The 25,615-nt window shown below is 44.0% G+C and overlaps 1 protein-coding gene across 2 annotated transcripts in view; it reads left to right on the top strand.

Moving 5' to 3' along the window:
• The first annotated feature begins 18,658 nt into the window (after positions 1-18,658).
• NPR3 (natriuretic peptide receptor 3) overlaps positions 18,659-25,615 on the top strand; it is a 75,862-nt gene continuing 68,905 nt past the window's right edge. For both annotated transcript variants that reach the window (XM_061129270.1, XM_061129269.1), the window contains exon 1: positions 18,659-19,873. In XM_061129270.1, coding sequence (XP_060985253.1) covers positions 19,117-19,873 — 757 coding nt within the window. In that variant the 5' untranslated portion in view covers positions 18,659-19,116. The remainder of the gene's footprint in view (positions 19,874-25,615) is intronic.

Here is a 25,615-nt window from a genome sequence, read left to right as displayed (position 1 = left end):
CTATTTGCCATAAAGTGATGGGACCAGATGCCATGATCTTAGTTTTCTGAATGTTGAGTTTTAAGCCAGCTTTTTCACTCTCCTCTTTCACTTTCATCAAGAGGCTCTTTAGTTCGCTTTCTGCCATGAGTGTGGTGTTATCTGCATATCTGAGGTTATTGATATTTCTCCCTGCAATCTTCATTCCAGCATGTGCTTCATCCAGCCCTGCATTTCTCATGATGTACTCTGCATATAAGTTAAATAAACAGAGTGACAATATACAGCCTGACCTACTCCTTTCCCTCTTTGGAACCAGTCTGTTGTTCCATGTCCAGTTATAACTGTTGCTTCTTGACCTGAGTACAGATTTCTCAGGAGGCATGTCAGGTGGTCTGGTATTCCCATCTCTTGAAGAATTTTCCACAGTTTGTTGTGATTCACACAGTCAAAGGCTTTGACATAGTCAATAAAGCAGATGTTTTTCTGGAACTCCCTTGCTTTTTTGATGATCCAACAGATGTTGCAAATTTGATCTCTGGTTCCTCTACCTTTTCTATATCCAGCTTGAACATCTGGAAGTTCACAGTTCACATATTGCTGAAGCCTGGCTTGGAGAATTTTGAGCATTACTTTGCTAGTGTGTGAGATGAGTGCTTGTGTGGTAGTTTGTGCAGTCTTTGGCATTGCCTTTCTTTGGGATTGGAATGAAAACTGACCTTTTTCAGTCCTGTGGCCACTGCTGAGTTTTCCAAATTTGCTGGTATATTGAGTGCAGCACTTTCACAGCATCATCTTTCAGGATTTGAAATAGCTCAACTGGAATTCTATCACCTCCACTAACTTTGTTTGTGGTGATGCTTCTTAAGGCCCACTTGAATTCACATTCCAGGATGTCTGGCTCTAGGTGAGTGATCACACTGTCATGATTATCTGGCTCATGAAGATCTTTTTTGTATAGTTCTTCTGTGTATTCTTGCCACCTCTTCTTAATCTCTTCTGCTTTTGTTAGGTCCATACCATTTCTGTCCTTTATTGTGTCCATCTTCGCATGAAATGTTCCTTTGCTATGTCTAATTTTCTTAAGAGATCTCTAGCCTTTCCTTACACTAATGTTAAACTTCCTGAACTTAATTATACTTTGGTCATTTAGGGGATTATTTCAGTAATATATCTTAGCAGCACTGATTAATGTCCAGGACAAAACCCCATGTAAAATCCACAGATTTTGTAGATTTTTGTCTTGCTTCCCGCCACTCCCCCCTCCATGACAATGAATATCAAAGAGCTCTACTGTGATATTTTATCTTTGGTTAACCTTGTCTAAGAATGACTTTCTCAATAGTTGCCTTCTGTGTTAATCATGCCTTTACTTTCTGTATTTTCTGTTACTTTGACATCTTGGGGAGGTCTTACTGTCTAGAGAGAGACTTGACCCTCCAGGATGAACCGCTTCCTAGAGATAGTAAGCAACTCACCTCTGAGCGGAACTTTCCTATGTATACTAATCCATCCAAAGTCCCTGTCCCCAGCCAGTAGACACCAAACCAATTTCCCTGCCTTAAAAATCGAGATCTGGACAACAGGAGACCACTCCTACAGCCTGGAATCCTGTTACAAAATGTCAAACGATTTGATTCTATGCTTGTTCAAGCTTGCCAACCCTGCCTCACCCATTCCTTCACACAGAAACCATAATAAAAGCTCTTTCTTACTTTCTCCTTCTCTCCTGTCTCTTGACCCACTGACTGACTTGGTGCTTCCCCACGTGGTGCTGGGGGCTGTGTCACACCCCGTTTCTTGGGAAAGGTAAGTGGTGAACTGTGCTTTCAAAGACAGCTATCACCTCACCATGCTCAGTTGCTCAGTCATGTCCAACTCTTTGCAGCCCTATGTACTGTAGACCACCAGGCTCCTCTGCCCATGGGATTCTCCAGGCAAGAATGCTGGAGTGAGTAGTGTCATTTCCTTCTCCAGGGGATCTTCCTGATCCAGGGATCAAACCCATGTCTCATCTCCTGCATTGGCAGGCAGATTCTTTACCTGGGAAGCCCCTTATCACCTCACCACACCTGATTAAAACAAATCCCAGGTACATTTTAGAACACCTTCTTTCTCTCCTAACTGTAAGCATCCAAAACCTGCCTGGGGTTCCAATTCTATGCCTACTCTGAATACGCTTTCCCAGTTTATAGCAACATCCACACAGGGTCCGTTGTGCATCTGAGGTTTTAGGATCGCCCAAGCCCTGAAACTCTGCACACTGTGTGGGCAAAGTTTCTTCCAGAATACAGAATGCCTTTTGGGTATTGAAATTTGTTTTTTAGTTTTCTTGAACTAGATCTTCATGGTTTTTCCTTGTTCAAAGAAGAAAACAATCTATTATTTTGCTTCCTCATCTTTGAATAGCTGTGATGAAAATATGACTCCCTCAATGCAAATTTTACACAATGTGAATCTTTCCCCAAAGCCCAGTAACTGGTGTGTAAAAGATGTGTCAACCAAAGGCTCCATTTGATCTCTGTAGCTCTAGCACCTTAAAAATAACTCCCGTTGAGAAATAGAAGGGTGGCTACTCACGATGACAGTGGGGAACACAAGGACTTTGAAGAACAAGTGATTCACTAGGAGAGGATAAATCAAATAGAATCAAAACCCAATTAAAACCATCTTTTCCTAAAAAAATAAGCTTTGAGATTTTGTAAGAAAAAAAATGAATTGATAAAATTCAGAATTTAGAACATTTAGAAAATCAGTTCAAATACTAAACAATCACTGAGTAACACCCCCACACACTTCAGGCTCAGAACAAAAATGCTCGAAGTTCTTAATAACGTAATGTATGATGAGACAAGAAGATGTATCCTACTGAGGAATTACAGAGTCATGATGCCTTAGTCCTTGGTTTGGCTTCATTGGGTGGCACTGGGCATGCCCTGAACTTGGGAGACTCTCTTGTGTCTGTGAAATAAAAAGATGGGACTGGCTGAATTCTAAAAATCTGACACATTAGTAATTTACTTGGAGTTCACTCTATGACTATTCCATGCTCATTTTTTAGGTCTTACAACAGAAACCCTCAGTAGTAGAGAACTTTCCTCTTAATTATTAGCAGTACCTAACTCTTTTGATGGGCTTCCCTGGTGGCTCAGTGGTAAGAATCTGCCTGACAGTGCAGGAGACATGGGTTTGATCCCTGGGTCGGGAAGACCCCCTGGGGGAGGAAATGGCAACCCACTCCAGTATCTTGCCTGGGAAATCCCATGGACAGAGGAGAAGTTCATGTGGTTGCAAAAGGGTCGGATGTGACTTAGCAACTAAACAATGATGATACTTTCGGTATATGTTGAAAAATAAATGTATGCACTTACATTTTGTAATAAATGAAAAGTGACCTGACTTCCATAGGAGGCAGAAGGCAGAGCACTGAATCCCACCTATATCACCTTAAAATTGAGAGGAGTGGAGGCTGGGGAGGCTGTTAGGGGATGAAAAAGCCTGATGAATATTCATTGCAGCCAGCACCTTGGCCTCTCAATTTTCACCCTCAATAATATCCCCATATCTCACAGCTGAACAAGAAAATCACCTAACATGGGGAGTTAGTCCTTATGTACCTAAAAATGCACAGAACAACTCAAATCACATCACTGGTCATAGTAACAGGATTCTGAATCAGAATTTCTTTTTAAAAAAAATTTATTCAGCTGGACGGGGTCTTTGTTGTGGCGTGAGAACCCTCAGTGGCATGTGGTATCCAGTTCTCCGACCAGGGATGGAACCTGGCTCCCCTGCACTGGGAGCTTGGAGGCTTAGCCACTGGACCGCCATGGAAGTCCCAGGATTTCTTGATAGGGCCCATTATTTCTCTAATTCTGTGGTGTTCCCATCTCAATATTCCACAGCTGATGGACCACATTGTAAAGTCATCAATATAACAGTGGAGCAAACAGAGAGAAAGAGAAACAGAAAATAGGTAAAAAACAGAAACATACATGGGCTAGAAAGAGGATGGAAACATGAGTAGAGATTAAGTCCCTTGTATCTGTACCAAGTCAGGAGACTGATTGGGTTTAGGGACTTCACCATGTCATGAACTCTTTGACTTGAGTCAGTATCTCAGCTTGTTAGTGCTCTTCACTCACTGAGTTGGCCCCGACCTTTAATTCACAGAGTCTGATTCCTGGCTCCTGTGTCTGTTTATCACTTGTATTGACATGAGAGGAAGCCCCTCCTGGGAGCTCTTGGATTCCATTCATAATTTTCCTGCTTATGCTGTGTTTCAGCATACTGAGTTCCCCTTGACAGTCAGGATCAACCTTTCTGTCCAATTTAGGACCAGCTTAGGACTTATCCCATTTTTTGCTTGTTTACCCATTGGTATGAAGATCCCGAGTAGCCACTGTCAATTGTGAAATCATTCCTTCCTAGGTTCAAAACCAGCAGAACCCAGAGGCACAGGGATGGGAGCGTAAAATTTGAAAGTGGGTCATTAGGAGTAATATTTGACAGTGGGTCATTTGGAGTAACTGCAAGGAGATCAAACCGGTCAGTCCTAAAGGAAATCAATCCTGAGTATTCATTAGAAGGACTGATGCTGAAGCTGAAACTCTAATACTTTGGCCACCTGATGCGAAGAACTGACTAATTTGAAAAGACCCTGTGCTGGGAAAGATTGAAGGCAGGAAGAGAAGGGGACGACAGAGGATGAGATGGTTGGATGGCATCACTGACTTGATAGACATGAATTTGAGCAAGCTCTTGGAGTTGGTGATGGACAGGGAAGCCTGGTGTGTTGCAGTCCATGGGGTCAGACACGACTGAACTGAACTGACTGATGAGTAATAACGAAAGGTGACAATCCCGTTTCTGTTTCTTCATTCCTAGATTCATGTACTTTGGCTGTGAGAGCAGCGGCAATGTATGTTGACTGAAACTCAAATAGGTCATTCCTACATACTTGAAAACCTTCTGCTTCTGATCAGTGGTGAGTATATGATAAAATCTGCAGAACTCATGGGAATGAGAATATTACCTACCTTTTTTTGTTGTGAAGTTAATTCCTTGGTCATAAGGGATGATGTATGGGATACCATGACAGTAATTCCACAGATGGTGGAGCTGGCAGAAGCGTTGTGATAAGGAGATCAGTCTAAATACATTTCAGTGAAAATACGCTGCTACCCAGAGGAAGGAGTTCAGGGTAGTTAGCCTCCCTTCAGAGAGGTGAATGGCTCACCCAAAGAATGGTCCCTGCTGCTGTCAAACTGGGCACTTGCAATAGCACTAGTTAAGTCAGTTTTGCCAAAGTGAAAGTAATGAAAGTGTTATTTGCTCAGTTGTGTCTGATTATTCGCAACCCCATGGACTGGAGACTGCCAGGCTCCTCTGTCCATGGGATCTTCCAGGCAAGAATAGTGGAGTGGGTTGCTATTCCCTTCTCCAGGGGATCTTCCTGACTTAGAGATAGAACCTGGGCCTTCCGCATTGCAGGCAGATTCTTTACTGTCTGAGTCACCAGGCAAAGTCTATTTTGTGGAGGCTGTGCATGACCTCTGTTCCTGACAGCACAGGCACTTTATGAGTCTTTTGAACAGCAATGGAGCAACTGGGGAAGGGAGTTTCTAGACCAGGTCATCTTTCCCATCTGAATAACTAAGAGTGAATCTGGAGGAGGAGACCCACCAGTGAGGAACATCTTCAAAAGACTTTTCGGAATAACAGGAAAGAACACAAGGAAAATAAAAGCAAGTTATAAAAAGCCATACAAATAGCCCAGTTTACGTAATACAAGTTACTCAACCTAATTTGATATACTAGTTAGCATTAGGTTCATATGTATTGACCAGAAACTCAAACAAAGAACAGCATAAAAAATATGAGTTGATTCACCCTTGTAAAAGAAGCCTGCCGGTCTGTTACTGGGGACTCAGATGCTGATTTTTCCTTTTCCACCATCCTGAGCACAAGGGTTCCATTCTCAAGTTCATTTCATGGTCTAATATGACTGCTGGAGCTCCAGTGATCATGCACATTTTCCAGGTAGGGAGAAGAGAAAGGACCACAGGCTTCAGTCTATGCCTTTCCTTTAGAAGCAACCTTCCTGGACCTTTCACCCAACAACCTCTACTTACGTTTGACTAGTCAAACTTTGCTTCACATGGCCATGCTAAGTGTCAACGGAGGCTGATCAATATAGTTTTTTTTTTATTCAGTCATGTCCAATTCCTTGCAATCAATATAGTTTTTAAGGAGAGAAGATTGTTTCCTTGATTAAAATGGGGTTCTAAGAACAAAGGGAAGAATGAACATTGGATGGACAGCAGCCCTGTTTGCCACAGATTGCTTCCATGGCTCAGAAGACCTGTTCAATAGATGTCTTTCAGCTTTAAAGAGCTGGCAAAAGCCCAAAGCCACCTTGCCTGTATTCTGTCTGTATCTTGAGCTCCTTTCTGGAATACCCATGATGGGGAGCTCTCATGTCATGTCATCCAACCTGGGGAGTTGTCATCTTAAAAGCCATCACCTCAGTGCTCCTTCAGTCTCCCAGGCTGCCTCAAGCCAGAAGAGCCAACTTTTATCTCTGGGCTTGTCCTACTTGGTTTCAGGTTTTGGCCAGGAAGTTGTATCTCTTCCCCAGGTGACTCTCAATAAAACTCACCATTGTAAGGTAGTATGCCCTGGAAACATCTGTCTTCTAGCATGGTAGATTAAAAAAATTTTTCTTTTATTGAATTATAATTTACATACCATACAGTTCACTTTCTTTACTTGCACAATTCAGTGATATTTGGTATATTCACAGAGTTGTGCAACCACAGTCACATGCAAAATTTTTTAAAATTTGTTTATTTGGTAGAGCCGCATGTAGGATCTTACTACCCTGACGAGGGATGGAACCCAGGCCCCTTACTTTGGAAGCATGCAGTCTTAACCTCTGGACCACCAGGGAAGTCCCTGGTAGATTCTTATTTTAACAGCCACCAATGAATCATGGCTGGCTTCCCTGGTGTCTCATCAGTAAAATCTGCGTGCAATGCAGGGGACACAAGTTTGATCCTTGGGTTGGGAAGATCCCTTGCAGAAGGAAGTGGGAACCCACTCCAGTATTCTTGCCTGGAAAATCCCATGGATAGAGGAGCCTGGCAGGCTACAGTCCATTGGGTCTCAAAGACTCAGACACAACTTAGCAACTAAACAACAACAATAACAATGAATCATGTATCTGGTACTCTTTCCCACATTGACTTTGGGCTTGGCCATGGGACATGCTCTGGCCAATGAAACATCAGCAAATGTTGAGTCAGAGATTTGCTATGTACTCTTGTACTGAAGCTTGCATTCTTGGATCACCTCTGTGTAAGAAACCCAGGCAATCTTGTTGGCGAGGTTAGCCCCAGCTAATGTGAGTGAGGCCCTCTTGGATTTCCCAGCTCCAGATAAACTACCAGATGATGGTAACCACGTGAGAAACTGTAGATGAAAAAAAGCCCCAGAAGGACCACCCAGCCGAGTTCACTTGTAGAATTATGAGTAAATAAATGGTTGCTGTTTTAAGCCGTTACATTTTGAGGTGGTCTTTTCTGTAGAAACGGAAAACTGAGACTTATTGGATATTGCTCAGAGAAGTTATGGCTGGGGTTAGGGTTATGGGTTGATCATATCCCCTAATCACAAGGCTGTAGTTTTAAGAATATACTCTTCAGTGAGAACTTGTTTTTGGCCACTCAGCATCCTTTTCGCCCTAGGTAAGAATACTAAGATTTTACTTAGGGCAATCAATTATTTAATTCTCACATGTGATTCTTTTGGCCACAGTGTTTGGATGGGATGAAGTAGATGACTTAATTCAGACCATTAAAGGTCAGGTCCAGGACTTTTGGTTAAATTCTCTTTTCCGCTAGAAGGCAGACTATGAAGTTATGAAGGATCTGAGGATATTGCAGCCCTCCACTTTGGAAATTAAGACATACCAAACAGCCACTGGAAGCATACTGAATTTTTACTGTGAAGAAGTTCCTGAAGGAAGCCTTCATGTAGAGCTAGCTGGTGGGAGTGTAAATCGATTCTGCCCTTCTGCTGTAATAGGTCATAATAACCAAAGTGAAAAACACATATACCTTTGAAGAAACAGCATATTCTCCAGGGAAACAATCATGTAAGTCCATAAGGGAACACAGATAAAGATTTTTAAAGAGCAATTTCTTGTAGCAGAGAACTAACACAGGTATCAAAAACTAGGAGAATGGAAGTTCCCTGGTCGCCTAGTGGTTATGATTCTGCTCTGTCACTCGCGGGGCAGATTCAATTCCTGGTTGGGGAACTGAGATCCAGCAAGCCGTGCAGCTTAGCCAATACCAAAAAACAAACAAACCAGTCAAAAAATGGGCAGTATATGAAATCTAGAAAGATGGCAGTGATGAAACTATTTGTAGGGCTACAATGGAGACACAGACATAGGGAACAGACTTGTGGACATATTAGGGGAAGGAGAGGGTGGGACAAATAGAGAGAGTAGCATGGAAACATACACATTACCATACATAGAATAGCTGGTGGGAATTTGCCGTATGACATAGGGAGCTCAAATCTGGTGCTCTGTGACTACCTAGAGGGGTGGGATGGGGTGGGAGGTGGGAAAGAGGTTCAAGAGGGAGGGGACATGTGTATGTCTGTAACTGTTTCATGTTGATGTATGGCAGCAACCAACACAATATTGTAAAGCAATTATCCTCCAATCAAAAATAAATTTTAAAAAATGGGCAGAAAATTTAAACAGACATTTCTCCAAAGAATACATACAGTTAGACAAAAAGCTCATGAAAAGATGCTCAGCATTGTTAATTATTAGAGAAATGAAAATAGAAATTGCAATAAGATTCCATCTCACACGGGTAAGGATGGCCATCATCAAAAAAATCTACAAACAATAAATGCTGGAAAGGGTGTGGAGAAAAGGGAACCCCTCTACACTGTTTATGGGAGTGTAAATTGTTAAAAACATGATGCAATAAGTATAGAGGGCCCTTAAAAAACTAAAAATAGAGCATATGACCCAGCAATCCCGCCCCTGGGCACATACTTAGAGAAAACTATAATTCAAAAAGATACATACACCCCTGTGTTCATTGCAGCATTATTTACAACAGCCAAGAAATAGAAGCAACAAGAATGTCCATTGACAGAGGAACAGGTAAAGAAGATGTGGTGCATTTTTACAATAGGATACTACTCAGCCACAAAAAAGAGTGAAATAAGCCATCTGCAGCAATATGGATGGACCTAGAGACTGTCACATGGAGTGAAGTAGGTCAGACAGAAAGACAAATATCATATGATATTGTTTATATGTGGAACCTAAAACAAATGGTCCAAGTGAGCTTATTTATAAAACAAAAATAGAGTCACAGATGTAGAAAATGAACTTATGGTTACCAAGGGAGAAGAGGGGGAGGGTTCAATGGGAGACTGAGATGGACAAGGACAGAGAAGCCTGGCGTGCTGCAGCCCATGGGGTCGCTAGGAGTTGGACACGACTGAGGGACTGCACAACGACAACAGATATTACTGTGTATAAAACAGATACTAATAAGAACCTACCCTACAGTACAGAGAACTCTACCCAATACTCTGTAATGATCTATATGGGAAAAGAATCTAAAAAAGAGTGGTTATATGTATTTGTATAACTGATTCCGTCTAACAAAGGTCCGTCTAGTCAAGGCTATGGTTTTTCCAGTGATCATGTATGGATGTGAGTGTTGGACTATAAAGAAAGCTGAGCGCTGAAGAATTGATGTTTTTGAACTGTGGTGTTGGAGAAGACTCTTGAGAGTCCCTTGGATTGCAAGCAGATCCAACCTAAAAGAGTCCATCCTAAAGGAGATCAGTCCTGGGTGTTCATTGGAAGGACTGATGCTGAAGCTGAAACTCCCAATACGTTGGCCACCTGATGCGAAGAGCTGACTCATTTGAAAAGACCCTGATGCTGGGAGAGATTGAGGGCAGGAGGAGAAGGGGATGACAGAGGATGAGATGGTTGGATGGCATCACCGACTCAATGGACGTGAATTTGGGTAAACTCCGGGAGTTGGTGTTGGACAGGGAGGCCTGCAGCTCATGGGGTCGCAAAGAGTCGGACACGACTGAGCGACTGAACTGAGCTGATAACTGACTCACTGTGCCGCACACCTGAAACTACCACAACATTGTAAGGCAACTATACTCCAAGGAAAATTAATTTTAAAAAATCCAGGAGAATGAACAAGTAAAATATGGTAGAACACTCTTCAGTATTCAAAAGTACTAAAACTCAGTTTTAAAAGGCTGAGGGCCTCAGTATATGCCCTCCCATTAGAAACAACCTGACGTAGGCCAGCAACATGGCAGGCTGGGAGGTCCCAATGCTTACTTCCCTGATAAAAACAACAGTATATCATGTCATCACATTGTACATTTTAAATATTTATGATTATATTTGACTATTATTCCATACTAAAGTTAGAAAAAAGAGATGACCAGTTCTAAAAATTAAGTAAAACAAAGGTAACGATGTAGAATTTTCTTCTAATAGTTTTGTTAAGATCTATCCTTGATACTCTCTGCGAACATAAGAAATAGCATAATACAACTTCTGTATTGGAATAATGCATGCACGCACAAGAAACACTCTTTTTCAAGAATACAGACTTATATCTATGGCATATATGGAATGTGAGGGGAGAAATGATGGGAGAACTTAAAATAAGACTAGAACCTTGCAGATTGATCATGAATGCGCCAAGAATGGAGGATATGGTTAATTAAAAAATGTGTACATGAAGTTAAACAAAAACCCCAAGGTGATTCACTAGAACATGAATGATTTGCAATTTGGACAATTTGTACATTTATAAACACTCAAATATGAGAGATTACCCAAGAGGAGAGTCATTTCCATATTCTACCTCCAGACTTCCAAAAGCAACAGGGTTCAAATTAAAATAACTCTTACTATTTTCCCCAGGCAGTTAGTAAAGGGAAAAAGAACAAAAAGACTGAAAAGGGAATATTTTTGTAGGAAGGATGAAGAGAAAAGAAGAGCATTTAATGTTAGAGGAGTTACCAAAAATTGAAGTAACAATGTTAGCTTGATTAAACAGTTTTCTCCACTAATGTCAGGGCGAAATCTGATGTCACAATCTGATCACCAAAAATACGAGAGGGCAAATGTCAAGAATTTTCCTGATGTTTTCCTCATGGCATACTATTCTATTTTAGTCTCATGCATCAGCTATCCAAGATTTAATACCTCATGGAATGTACTTGCTGGAAAGAAACAAAAAACTATATCTCACAACATTGCTCATGATGGTAACACAAATTTTCCTCGTCATCTTTAATTACTGTTCATGGCATTATAAAAGATAATATAATGATTTTTTAAATTTTTTTAGGATACTGCATTTTTCTCTTAGCAAGGAAATAAAAATTAGGTATGAGTGATGAGGTGCTGGTATATCAGTGTATGACGATCTCTTGAAGTTAGTATTTAGGATCTTTGGCTTCTTATATTGCTTGCATAATCATAAGTACAACATGATGATATCTGAATGTTAAAAAATTATTTTAGAAGTTATATCTATGAATATATAAATATGAGCTAATTTCTCTGTGAATTACATTTTTCCTTTCACTGCTTTATTATTTCTCATCTAAATTCTGTTTTATAGGAAACTTGCATTCTTTGGGTTTATTACTGGTGAAGTGAAATTTCAAGTGCCTACTTCGTCATGGAGGATTAAGGAAAAAAATAATCCCAGCTCTCATGGAGTTTACATTCTAGTGGATTAGTGCTGATTAATTTGGAGTATAAACTGTTCAATATCATGACATAATAATAACAGGAAAAATTTTTTTATACCATTTTTTGATTTTCACAAAATGTAATAAGATGTCCACAAGGTGAAATTTGATCTATTTTTGTCCTGATAATGTTTCTCTTAAACATTGCACATTTGACTATTATAACGATTGACTACCACACAGATTTAAATATAACTTGGGTCAGATCATATCTTTGAACAAAAACAAGTGAATGTCTGATGCAATAGGTTTAACCTATAGAACACCACCATCCTTGAAACACTGAAAGTCACTCAGCCGTGTCCGACCCCATGGATTATACGGTCCATGGAATTCTCCAGGCCAGAATACTGGAGTGGGTGGCTGCTCTCTTCTCCAGGGGATCTTCCCAACCCAGGGATCGAACCTGAGTCTCCTGCATTGCAGATGGTCTCCTGCATTGCAGGCAAATTCTTTACCATTTGAGACAGAGGAACCTGGTGGGCTACAATCCACGGGGTCGCAAAGAGTCAGACACGGCTGAATGACTAAGCTTACGACTGAATGATTAAGCTTGCATGCACGCAGGCAATATTCCATGGTGTATATGTACCACATCTTCTTTATCCATTCATCTGTCAATGGACATCTAGGTTGCTTCCATGTCCTGGCTATTATAAATAGTGCTGCTATGAACATTGGGGTACATATGCCTTTTTCAATGATGTTTTTCTCAGGGTATATGCCAGTAGTGGGATTGCTGGGTAATATTGTAGATTAATTCCTAGTTTTTAAGGAATCTCCATACTGTTCTCCATGATGGCTGTATCAGTTTACACTCCCACCAACAGTGTAGGAGGGTTTCCTGGAGAAAATAGCATTGACCAGCAGACACTATCACGTGTAAAATAGATAGCTGGGGGGAAGTTGCTGTATAGCGTGGGAGCCCAGCCTGACACTCTGTGATGACCAACTGGGGTAGGGTAGGGGAAGGGGAGGCAGGCTTAAGAGGGAGGGAACATAATTATATATAATAATATATAATTATGGCTGATTCATGTTGTTCTACGGCAGAAACCAACACAGCATTGTAAGGCAATTTACCTTCAGTTAAAAAATAGAAAAAGATCCAGTGTAGCCAAAAATAAATAATTTAGCAACTAAACAACAATAAATAAATAAATAATGTTCTATTAAAAAAAAGGTGTGAAGGGCAGCCGTGGGGTAGCAAATACGAGCTCTTGTTTTCTTTGCCCTACTATGTAGAGGACAGAACACTGAACAAACTCCTGTCTCAAGCTTACCAGGAAATATCTGAGTTTGGGAATCTAGGGCCAACATCAAGTGTTAGGCATTCAGTCACATCTGACTCTTTGCAACCCCATGGACTGTAGCCTACCAGGCTCCTCTGTCCATGGAATTCTCCAGGAAAGAATACTGGAGTGGGTGGCCACTCCCTTCTCCAAGGGATCTTCCCCATCTAGGAATTGAACCTGAGTCTCCTGCATTGCAGGCAGATTCTTTACCATTTGAGCCACCAGGGAAACCTAACATCAAAGTGATTTGCCAAAAGGGTTCCTCCAAAGAAGCCACTATTATAAAGCCTTATTAAGTAAAGTCTGTTGTGATCAGGCCATAGATAATTCCAAACAAGGTATGCATAAGCCATCTTGGTTTTGGGTTTTGAATTCATTCATTCATTCATTCCATGATGAATTTATGGATCATCGTTCAAACACTTACTTGGTATAGTGCTCTTCACCAGGCATTGAAGGGAATGTAATAACAGCTGCCATTTATTAATTTCCTACTTATACAAAGCACTGTACATTTTTTTTTTTTCTGACTTTACTGCCACACCAGGACAAGATTATTATCTCCTTTTTAGAAGGGGAAAACTGAGGGAAAAGGGAAACTAAAGGGCAGATAGGTGAGGAGATAACCTTGGGACACATTGTGAGGCTTTTAAATGCATTTTATTCCCACAGGATATCGCCCTGAGAACTGGATCCCCACCCAGACTGGCTCCTTGTAAATGGAAATAAAATTTCTGGAAATAAAATCGCATGTGATCACAACCCCAAAGGATGCTGTGGGGACTCAGATGGGAGAAGTGATTGTTGCTGAAGCTTGGAATAGTCAGTAAAACCTTAAGAAAAAAAAGTGGGAGAGTAGGATGCAATGGCTGTGCACTTTGCCCTGAGGAAAATTTTTTAAAATTCCATTTTATATTTTTACATGCCTTCTTAAGTCCTTTTTGACATAACGCCATGTACAACTATGTAAACCAATTAAATGGAGTCAGAATTGGCATGGATGAAGTTGAGGCACATACACTTATCTTTGTGAATCTCATGATTTATATTAAATAACTGGTCTATAAATCAACGGTGAGAATTCTTGATGTAGCTTGCCAATCCCAGAAAACCTCATGCCAGAAACTCAGACTAAATCACAGTGAGTTCTACATTTTTCAGAAGTGTTTCTAATATCATTCTATCTCGGAACATCTCCAAAGAAATGAAGAGAGGTTGCGATTGATGGAAACTGAGGAGGACAGTTACAAATACATTGTAATACAGAAACAAATCTGACCATAAGGAGCTAAATCTACTGGAGCTGCATTTTCAAAAGGGTCCTTCGAGACCACATTTAACTGCATTTTCTGATGAAATTAAATCATAAGTTTAAATTTAAATAAATATATGTAATTGCTATTATTATAGTGCCGGGAAAAAACTGTAGATTTGTATAAAAGAAGGGAAGCGATCAATTAACAAAGTCTCTGCTGAGGAAAGCTAAAACCTAGAGGCAAGTTTTCGAATTTTTTTTTTTGGCCATTTATTGATTTTCTTCCCATATCTCCCTCTAAAGAATCAACTGTATGTTAAAAACAAAATCTCAGCACTCATTGAATTACAGAAATGTTCTTGAATTACATGCAATATTCTTTCATGTTTTCTGCCTCTAGGGGGAAGTGTGTTTTCAACAATTCTGTCCCCATAAGATACTTTCTTTGTGGGCTACAGGCTTCATAGCATTATTCTTCAATAAGACTTCAGGGCTGGCTTAACAAGGGAGAGGAGAGTCATTTTGAAAGTCACTTTAGAAACTGCAGCCAGGCTTCTGAGGGAGATGGTACAGACTGTGACAACTGGTGGAGAAAACTTCGTTCTGATGGCATGTATATTTCAAACAATGGCTGGTTGAGGTTCCCTATAGAATGTTGTTTTCCCTGCTGGCAGAGTAATGCCATAGAGACATAATTTCATTTCACAGATGGAAAACAAACAGCTGAATACTTCATAGAAAACTTGCCACTTGATTTTAGTAATAAAGTTAAAAAATATGATTTATAGATATTGATGAAAAGAGATCTAAATCTTATTAAAAGTGTATTAGTTTCTATAATATCACATTTAGGGTTAGCATTGCTTTTCATTTGGCTACTTTTATTTCGCAGCAATTCCCTGTAACTTTCTTTTGTTTTCATCTGGAATTGTAGTCAGAAAGAATGCATTCAGTGAAAAGGTTAGTAATCTTTTGAATTGTTAAAAAAAGTGCTTCTCCCTCTGCCTCCTGCCTCCCATTTCAGTGTTTTACAGAATTGAAGAGAATAATGTTTAAAAATTGAGTCCAAGGCATGAGTTACTCCTACTTTTTTCTTTTTGCCTAACTACATGGTTTGATTCATCTTTATGATCATGATGCTGCAAAAAGTAGACTACAATCTATTAGTATCTTTCTTACTATGCTGCAAGTTTTCAAAACAGCAGCATATAAAATAAATTTTTGATATGAAACATATTACTCTTAAATGGCATTTAACTTTGTTCCCAACCCTTTTTTACATGGTGTAATAAATATTTATTTCTAATTCAGTGCCATTAAAAAATATCTTCCAGGGGGTGAAGAGGTATATAAGTATGACATTTATATTCTTTGGCCTAGATTCCTCACATAGAGAACAAAATGTCTCAGGTTAGGTGACTTCTAAAATTTTTCCAGCCATAAGATTGAAGAACTCCATGATATTCATGATACTCACACACACACTCTCAGCGGCCTGGGTAAGTCTGAAGGAAAGATAACAAACTGGTAATCTTAAGTCCATTTACTTATATTACTTGGCAGTTCTTCCTATAATCTTGTGCCTATTTTCATTTGAAAAACTTAAAAAAAATCCTAGTTTCTATGAAATGATTAAGTCATGGTGATGTACAGCATAGTGACTATAGCTAGTAACGCTATATGGCATACTTGAAAGTTGTGAAGAGCAGATATTAAAGTTCTCATCACACAAAAATTTTTGTTTTCTAACTCTATATGGTGACGATGTCAAGTAGAGTTGTGGAGATGATTTCATAGTATATATAAGTATCAAATCATTGCGTTATATCCCTCAGGTTAATATAATGTCATATGCCAATTATACCTCAATAAATACATCCTAATTTCTGCTCAATGGAAAAATGTAAGGGGTGTTTTGAGCACCGGATTCTCTGGTTCAGCTGCCTAGTTTGGGGACTCTTCCCTTACAGGGCTTGGTTTGTCAGGGCTCTTGAATGACAGACTGGAAGCTGAGAGCTCTGATCCAAAGGCCACTCAGAGGCTGTGATACTCACTCCACCGTAAAGGCACTGCCCTGCCCGTGACCCTTGGCGCGAATGGACAGCGCCTGCAAGGGGAGAGGAGTTCTCGCCCGGGGTCACCAGCCTTTCCGACTAAGCTACGCTACACCATGCGCAGCATCAAGTCGCCATTGGCCAGAGTTCCCCAGACACAGAGCAGAGCGAGCAGTAAGAGCAAACCCTGGTTCCTTCACGTCTCCTGGCAACCAGTTTCGAAATCCATTAAGACCCTTGGAATTCGGGATTTAGCCTCTCTCTCTCCCCCTCTCTCCCTTCCTTCCCTCCTTTCCTTCTTCCTTCTCTCTCTCTTTCCTAGGAGTTCAGGGGGGATTTTTTTTTTTAATCACTGTGAAGCTTTAAATCTTAATTTCCAGTGTGTGAAGACTACGTTTTCTTGTGGAATTAAATTGTATACGGATGCCTCGTTTGCTACCGGTTAGCAGCTCTAATAAAATAAATGAAAGTTTTCGCAGGAGTTAGAAGATCCTACTTGAAGATTCAGGGATCGCAGTGCATAACGTGAAATCTAAAAGCCCTGGAGGGTGAAACTTTACTCATCGTTATATTTATGGTGCCAGAAAGAGCGATAAAGAAGGTGCTGGTAAGGCTGATGAGCGCTGATGCTTGAAGTTGTAACATCTCCGGAAGCCCCAATTTGCCTTTTTCATCCTCATAAATGAGAGCGACTGCTCTTTGAGGCCTCGGAATTCAACAAAGCAAACAAACAAACAAGAAACAAAAAAGCGAACTCGGAATGATGGCATCGGGGATACAAGTCGGCTACAAGTTTCTGCCGAAAGAGGGCGTTGGTCTAAGACGAATACGAATTTGTGGACACGGACGCCCAGTCAATTGAAAGACCTTTGAAAACATTTTCCAATTTATTTTAATTCGTGGGACTTAAATATCAGAATTCACCAGTCCAATATAGCACGTTCATACTGCAAATGACCTCGGCGTGTTACCACGATCGAAGGGTCAAGTTCCCTTCGAACCTGCCCCGCAGCTCGGCGGTCCCTGGCGAGGCTCCTCCGGCCACCGACTTCGTGTCCACGACCGTGTCCATCCTCGTCTTCCCCGCTGCTGTGCCTGCCTGTGACAAGTGACAAGCGACTGAGTCTTGGCCGCAGGTCCTTCCTCCGCATTGCAGGATCCGGGGCACCGGGGAGAAGCGGTGGGATTTCCGAGCGCACGGATGGAGGCTGATGACGCGCCTGCACCCGGGGGACCCTCAGGGGTGAAGCTTTAGGGAGAAGGTCTCTTTATTTAGTTACCTGGCTTAGCACATAAAGCCCAGAGGACGCCTAGGAGATGCTTTTCAAGCGTTCTGCTACCTTCAGAAGAATCGTTTTTCCCTTTGGAAGCAACAAGTTTCGCTTTTCTGCTCGCCGCGCGCCGCGGGAGATGTGGGTGCGCTGGGACACTGAATCCCGCGCGGCACCGCGACTCCTGCGCGGAAGCGCGCAGCTCGCGGGGAGGTGGCCGCCGGGGGTGGGGAGCAGGGGAAGAAGCGGGGCGAGGACGCCCGGGCAGCTGGGCGTTCCAGGCCCTCGACCCAGCCATCTGCCCCGGGACCTTGGTCCCTGTTTCCTGACCTTGCGCCAGGGGACCACGAAGGTCGAGAGCCCGTCCCAAGTTGGCTCGAGTGGAGAGATTGTGGCTGGAGTGAGAGAGAGGTGAGAGCAAACGGGAGCCAGGGTGTGTGTTTGTTTTTCAACCAAACCACCAATTTCTGGGGCCATCCCTTTCCCTTAATCCCGTTTTTTTTTTTGCAAGGCGCGCGCGCGCGCGTGTGTGAGTGTGTCTGCGCGCGTTTCTTTACTTTCAAACACATTTCCATTTTTAAAGCCCGGAGCTGGAGACAGAGCTGCCGCGTGCCCGGCCAGGGAGAGGCGGGGACCCGGGTGGTGGTGTAGCTCGGTGGGGGCTTCCGCGACTGTAGAAGTGAAAGATTGTGGCTTTAAGGAAAAGGCAGAGGGGCTGGCGAGGAGTGGGAGTCAGGGACAGGGGAGGGGTGGGAAGAGTAGGGGTGCGGGGAGGAGGAGCCCTGATGTAAGAATGTTAATAAGAGACTCCCCTAGCCCAGCCCCCACCGCTCCCCACCCCACCCCCACCCTCCCCACCCGCTGGAAATACCAGCCCGGCCTCTGCGCGCCTTGTGTGGTAACACGCTCCGCCGCTGCCACGCTATTTAAACGCGGGTTATGGATCCGGGAACCGGCGCGAATCAATGAGATCAAACGCGAGGGAGATGCACCGTCAATTACAAGCACTTGGACAAGTCTAACTTTTTCTTCTTTTACAAATGCGCTTTCCAAAGCAACCTTAGCAACGCCCATATAAGAAGCCACCTCTAAGCAAAATAGTATATATCAAGGGAGGGATAATCTATGTATTTATAAAAAGTATATATATAAATATAGGAGTACAGGTTTACACCCGGTGAACTTTTTCTTTTTCTGTCTTCTTTCTTTTCTTTTTTTTTTTAAACGAGTGGCATTGCAAAGGAGGACTCTTCCTCTCTCTCTTTTGGCTAGTTAGTGAAGGGGGTATTCTTTTATTTTTTTCTTAGAGTGCCCAAGGGGGCGCAGGGACCTCGGAGAGGAGTGGGGAGGAAAGAGGTAGGGTGGGTGGGGGGCAGAGGGCGAGTCCGCCGCGAGGGCAGGCGCTTTCCTGCGGCGCGATGCCGTCCCTACTGGTACTCACTTTCTCCGCGTGCGTCCTGCTCGGCTGGGCGTTACTGGCCGACTGCTCCGGTGGCGGTGGCGGCGGGGGCGCGGGCCCGGGCGGCGGGCGCCGGGAGAGAGAGGCGCTGCCGCCACAGAAGATCGAGGTTCTGGTGCTGTTGCCCCAGGACGACTCTTACCTGTTCTCCCTGGCTCGGGTGCGACCGGCCATCGAGTACGCGCTGCGCAGCGTGGAGGGCAATGCGACCGGGCGGCGGCTCCTGCCAGCCGGCAGTCGCTTCCAGGTGGCCTACGAAGACTCGGACTGCGGCAACCGCGCGCTCTTCAGCCTGGTGGACCGCGTGGCGGCGGCGCGGGGAGCCAAGCCGGATCTCATCCTGGGGCCGGTGTGCGAGTACGCGGCGGCGCCGGTGGCCCGGCTAGCGTCGCACTGGGACCTCCCCATGTTGTCTGCCGGGGCCCTGGCCGCCGGCTTCCAGCATAAGGACACGGAGTACTCGCACCTTACGCGCGTGGCACCGTCGTACGCCAAGATGGGCGAGATGATGCTCGCCCTGTTCCGCCACCACCAGTGGAGCCGCGCCGTGCTGGTCTACAGCGACGACAAGTTGGAGCGGAACTGCTTCTTTACCCTCGAGGGGGTCCATGAGGTCTTCCAGGAGGAAGGCTTGCACACGTCAGCCTACAATTTCGATGAGACCAAAGACTTGGATCTGGAGGACATCGTGCGCCACATCCAGGCCAGTGAGCGAGGTGAGCAGCAGGGCGCCCCGGGTCCCCGGCCCTAACCCAGCCCCTTTCCGCGGCTCTCCTTACACGCCCGGCTGCTCCCCTGGGGACCCCACTACTCCCTGCTGCACTGAGGATCAGAGTAGGGAGCGCCCACCGGGACTCGCCCGAGTGTGCGAAGTCTGGCTGTGACGACCTTCGACCATCACCCATGGTTATTGTGGGGTGTACGTAGAGGGTCCTGGGGAAGTGATGGAGCATGGGGGTGGGGCATGTGAGCAGGCAGCCTTCTCGGGCTCGTGCCCTGGTCCAACAGGTGCTGTCAAACCTCTTGGGTTTTTTCTTTCTCGTTCTCCTGTGTCTGGCGCTGGGCTGGTGGTTAGGGGCTCACTGCGGGTACCCGGCTCCAACCACGGTCTCAAAGCGTGACAAGGTCCAAAGAACTTGTTGCCGGGTCCTTTTCCGACGTGCGCCCGCTGCTAGCGAGGAAGCGTACACTGAGTTCCACAACCCGCGCGCCGCCTCACGGTCAGCTCCGGTCCCCGGGTTTCCCTTGCTGCTCCTTCCACAGATCTCAGCTTTCTTTTAAAGGCTCATTGTTTCGCCCTTCTCATTCCTCCATGGCCCCTCCAGCCCCTTATAAACGGGTTTCTGTGGTTTCCATAAAAAATGCCTCGCAGTGTCTGGACCCTGGCGACACCCACTGCCTCCGGCGCGCTCAGCGCCGTGGTCTCCAATGCGCCAGCAGCTAGGCTTTGGGAGAGCGCGCGCGCTGGAGAAGCGGGCACTGGACCTCCTTTCCCTCTCCAGTTTTCTCTGTGGGTTTGTGGGGATTTGAATAACCACGAGACTGGCCAAAGAGCTCAAGGTTGAGGATAGTGGCTATGGCTGTAGGAGATGGGAGGAGAAGCGGGTGGTCACGGATACAGAATCGCAGAAGCCCCCAGTGCGGCTCGTTTTACTGCCCAGTAGACCTCTGCGAAGGCGGGCGGAGATCCCAGCATAGCGCAGTTCCCTCCTTACCAGTATCAGGTTTGGGGTGCAAACGCTCGCTCGCGGGATCCCGCCGGCTCCCGCTCAGCGCTCACGCGCCTGGATTGTCAGTGGTGCAATCCCAGTAGAGCTCCCCACTACCCACGAGGGGAGACGGAAGGGGAGAGGGGCCGAGCCAGGCGCAGGGCTAGCCTACCACTTGGCACGGCTGGTCACCTGGGCGTTGGCCGTGGGATCAGCGCAACCGGAGGCAGGGGGTCTCGGGAACAGGTGAGAGAGGGTAAAGGCGCCGCGGAAGAGGGCGCTACGACCATCCCCCTTCCCAATTTGGCCACCCAGCACTCGGAGGGAACGCACTCTTTAGAGTGAAGAGGCGCGAGGTGTTGACAGTGGGGAGGCATGGCCAAGTTTTGAGCGTTCGTACTCCAGGCTGTCTGCGCCGAATTCCTGCCAGCCAAGCAGGCAGGGCGCCGGCTTTGCTGATTATGAAAAAGGGCACTTGTATCCAAGGGCGGCGGATTCGCCACGCCGGGCCGAGAAAGTCACGTCTACTTCTTTCCTGTTCTCAGTCCCCAGGTCACTGCAAACCCCAAACAGCGTTCTTTAGCTCTCGACTCTCGAGGGCCTGGAGCTAGACTTCCCAGCTCCGACTGGGGATGGGGGTGTGTCCCTCTACCGGCAAGATCCGCGGTTGGCCACCGCTTGCTGCCACCGCCCTTAAGGCCTTAGTGCCGGCCGTGACCTCCTGCGCATGTGGCCTGGGATTCGTGCTGGAGGTCAGCCCGGATGAGGGTAGATCGAGGCCACCGGGGGTCCTTCGATCTCACATGGTGTGGCTGAGCCAGGGGGTAGGGAGGGGTGGGGCTGGGGGGCTTCGAAGAGCTTGGGCTACAGTCTGCTGCTGATGATTATTTTTTCAATTCCAAGAAGCAGATGTTCCCAAGTCTCATTACTTTTTTTCTTCCAAGTTTGAATTTAGTGGTCAAAGTTTGCTTGGCTGACCTGTATGTTTTGCAGGTGATAAAGTTACCATTCTCACTCTAAAAAATATTTCTGACAGTGACTTGGCAGATGTTCAGAAATTAAAAAAAAAAAAAATTTCTTCCCTTAAGCCCTCCTCTCTGAGCTGAAATTCCCTACACTCAAGAGAGAAAGATGTTTGGTAACAGCTCTCTCTGGCGGTCTCTTTTACTGATCACCTTTACTTCACCAAAAGTGGTTAATGAGTTAAATAGGGGCCCAGTACAAGGACTGAGTAGGGTTTGAATTTTCAGAGCTCTTAGCCTGCCGCAGGCCAGGGAGCTTGGGCTGCTATCACACTCCAGTTATAATGGGGGTAGTTGAGGCACAATCTGTTGTTAAGCCCTGTATGACTCTTTGCATCCTCAAGGATTGTGTGCAACCCTCCAGACTCCTCTGTCAATGGGATTCTCCGGGCAAGAAAACTGGAGTGGGCTGACATTTCCTTCTCCAGGGCATCTTCCGGACCCAGAGATGGAACCCAAGTCTCCTGCTTGGCAGGCAGGTTCTTTACCACCCAACTGCCAGGGAATCCCCGGTCAGGGCTTATCTACAGAGATAATCTCCTTTCCCACAAAGTGAGGCCACACCGTGGGAAGAGAAGCCAGAGGTGAGAAGCAGACCCTTTGGATCTGGCGGCTGCACTCAACTGCTGCAGGGCATGCCAAGCCGCTTCCTGACTTTCTCAGAGTTTCCTCCTCTGTGAAACAGAGGTGGGGTGAGAATCAGGCCTGTCCAGACCAGTGGTGGTGGTTCTGATTTCTGCTCAAGTGTAAAATGGAACTGTTTTTGTCTCTGAAAATTCCACATTAAACATCATAGAACTAGGGAGCCTTTTTCCTCCCTCTTTTGGAGATAAATTTTTAGCACTTTTTTTTTTGGACTTGAAGGTCATCTTTAAAATCAGATCACAAAAGTTTTAATCTCTCAAAGGGTTAAACTAATAAGGCCACCATCTCGATAATATGACTAAAATTTAATTTGGCTATGTGTGTGCTATAGAATGAAACACTGAGGGGTATTATTTAGTCTTTTTAGGGATTTACTATCAAAGTCAATAATAAACATTTTTCCCTCACAAGTCGTAGCCAGTGTATATCACTAAAATACAGGCATGTGAGCATACATTGTTTTTAAAAAGTCAACTATGCCCTCAATATTTAACATTCAGCAATAAATTTATTTTTGTAAAGGGGTGTTTAAAAATATTTTTTCAAGCAATAATAGTCAGCAGTTGCTTTGTCATACATCTCATAAGATGCAGAACCAGAAGTATTGTGCCCCCAACATTTTTGTATGAAGAACTGCAGTTTTATCTTTTTTGGTTATTAATATGTCATTATTCTTGGCCTGCATAACAACTATAGTGATAACAGCATTTAATCAATACAAGGGTGATTTATTTTTAGAATAGGTTGGGGTAAATGACTGAGCAGTTGGTCAGAGTTTTTAACCAAAGATGTTAGACTTTTTGATTCAAGACTCTGTTTTTCTTATCCCTTTTTTTGTATTTAAAAAAAGTTCCTCTTTCTTAGTTATTTCTTTGGCTACCCCCAAATACTGTTGAGTTTTAGTTTTAAATTTCTCCTGTCAAAAAAAAAAAAAAAATTTCTCCTGTCAAAAAAAAAAAAAAAATTTCTCCTGTCATAGTTTCAATTTGCAGCACATGGCATATCTTGCTTTGCTTCCATGGAACAGCATCTCTTTTCCCTTATAAATTTAGAATTAAGTAGAAGATAGATGCAGGCATCGGTTGGAGAATATGAAAACATCATTTTTATTATTGATAAAAAAACCTATTGCAGAACATGGATTTAGATCAGTTACCAAAAAGGGCCTGCCTGCTATTATTTCCCCCAAGAATTTGGCAGGGTCATCCACTAAATCACAGCTAGTACTGCACACCCCACCTCAGGACAGGCCTCACTACAGGGCGAAAGTTGCCCATGATGTGTGCTCTCTGCAAGCAGACGCACCTCAAAGAGGAAGGAAGAAAGGGCTGAGTCCAGTATGCCCAGTTTTCTCTTCTAGACTCAGCCATCAGACAGTTCTCTCCTTTTCCTCTGGGGGTGGGAAGAGGGGGGTAAATGAAGGCACACAGGGAGATGAGGAGTGTCCTTCTCTTAGAGATTGCTCCACGTGGAAAGCTGAAATGGGTGAAAGAGTATCTCCCTTACTCAAATATGCTTCCTGGAGTTGACTTCTCTAGCCACCTCTTCGCAAGTGATTGCAAGAACTTGTTGCTATAGGGAGAAGCCACTTACAGAGGACATTGTGGGAATCAGGGAGTGGAGGGTGACGTGGAACCCCACAAGTTCTCCAGCAAGGAGGGAAAGATGGAGCAAAATGATGAAAAATCTATCCGGAAACTTGGACTCACACCACCATTTCCTTTTTTAGAAATTTTAACAATTTGACCCCCAAAGTTAGTATTTATATATTTAATATGTTTAAGTATATATTTAAATACGTACATTTATTAAAATCTATTTAAGTACAGAAGGAATTATCTGAATTGACCTCCACTTAAGCAGCCTTCAGGATTAGCTGATGCTCTCCTTTTCTCTATAAACTTTTTTGGCTGATGGGGAAAGCTGGTAGCTAGTCTTACTTCTCCCAGGTTTGCCAGCACACTTCTCACAAATCTGTTTATACCAGTTGTACTTATTATAAGTATGCAGTTTAATTAGTCATTATGTAAACTGATGAAACATGAGAAGAAGAGAAAGCTATTTTAGTGAACACTATTTTAAACCTTCCAAAGGATTGTATAAAGGCACATTGCTAAAAATACATGCCGTTGCATTAGGCATGAATGAAAAAGCCATGACAGGTTGGGGAGCATCCCACAAATCTAGGACTCTGTGTTCTGACTGCTCGGCCAATGTTTTTAAGTGTTTGCTCCAGTTTAAACTGAGTGACAGTGTGCACTATGGGTTTTCTTTTAAGGAAGGGAAACAATACCTAGCCCACGAAGTTCAGGGTTAGGATTTCCTTTTGAGAGCTGGACTACATTTGTCCACATGAAATGGCTGAGATCTAAAATAAGTCCAGTCTGTTTAGATAGGCCCAATGCTGCTCCAGGTCACTCTTGCTCAGTTTAAGCAGGTACTGACATTTAAAGAAAGAATGTGCCCATTGGAGGGGGTTGGTCTTGGTAGTGATGGGGAAGGAGAGAAGGAGATGGGCCAGGGCTGTAAAAATAGAAAAGAAGTGACAGGCCAGTGTAGGGCACAGCCCATCTAGGGCTTGGGGAAGCATGTGCTCCGGCCTGAGGACACAGACTGTTCGGACCTGAGCCAGGTGTAGCTCTCCGATGGGTGCTTCAGGTTATCAAGGCCTGATGCCTTCGGATGCCTGGACCCTCCAGCTGACCCTCCTCATCCTTATTGCACACCTACTAACATCCTGCTGCTTATAGTTTGGCTCCTTAAATTGGCACCTCCAGGTCTATATTGACACAAACATATTTATGACCATTTTGGCCCTCATTGAAATTAATCTTCATTTCAGATTAGCTAAAAATATCTAGGTTAGGTTATTAGAATTCTTCTCCCCAAACAATGACTCTACACTTTATGTGCTGACAGAGTCCAGTTCTGTTTATGGGCAGTGATTTAGAACTAGACTCTTGACTGTAATCAGTTGATTGAAAAATGATGATGGCTGCAGTTGGACAGTCAGCCAGAGCTTCCTGGAGCTTCTTGGGATCTGCTTGTGGCCAGCCTTAGCCCAGGCTGTTCTGTGGGACAC

The sequence above is a fragment of the Dama dama genome, chromosome 25 (assembly GCF_033118175.1).
Source record: "Dama dama isolate Ldn47 chromosome 25, ASM3311817v1, whole genome shotgun sequence".
Classification (NCBI taxonomy): domain Eukaryota; kingdom Metazoa; phylum Chordata; class Mammalia; order Artiodactyla; family Cervidae; genus Dama; species Dama dama.
Note: the sequence above shows the minus strand (reverse complement) of the source record. Positions and strands in the feature narration are given on the sequence as shown.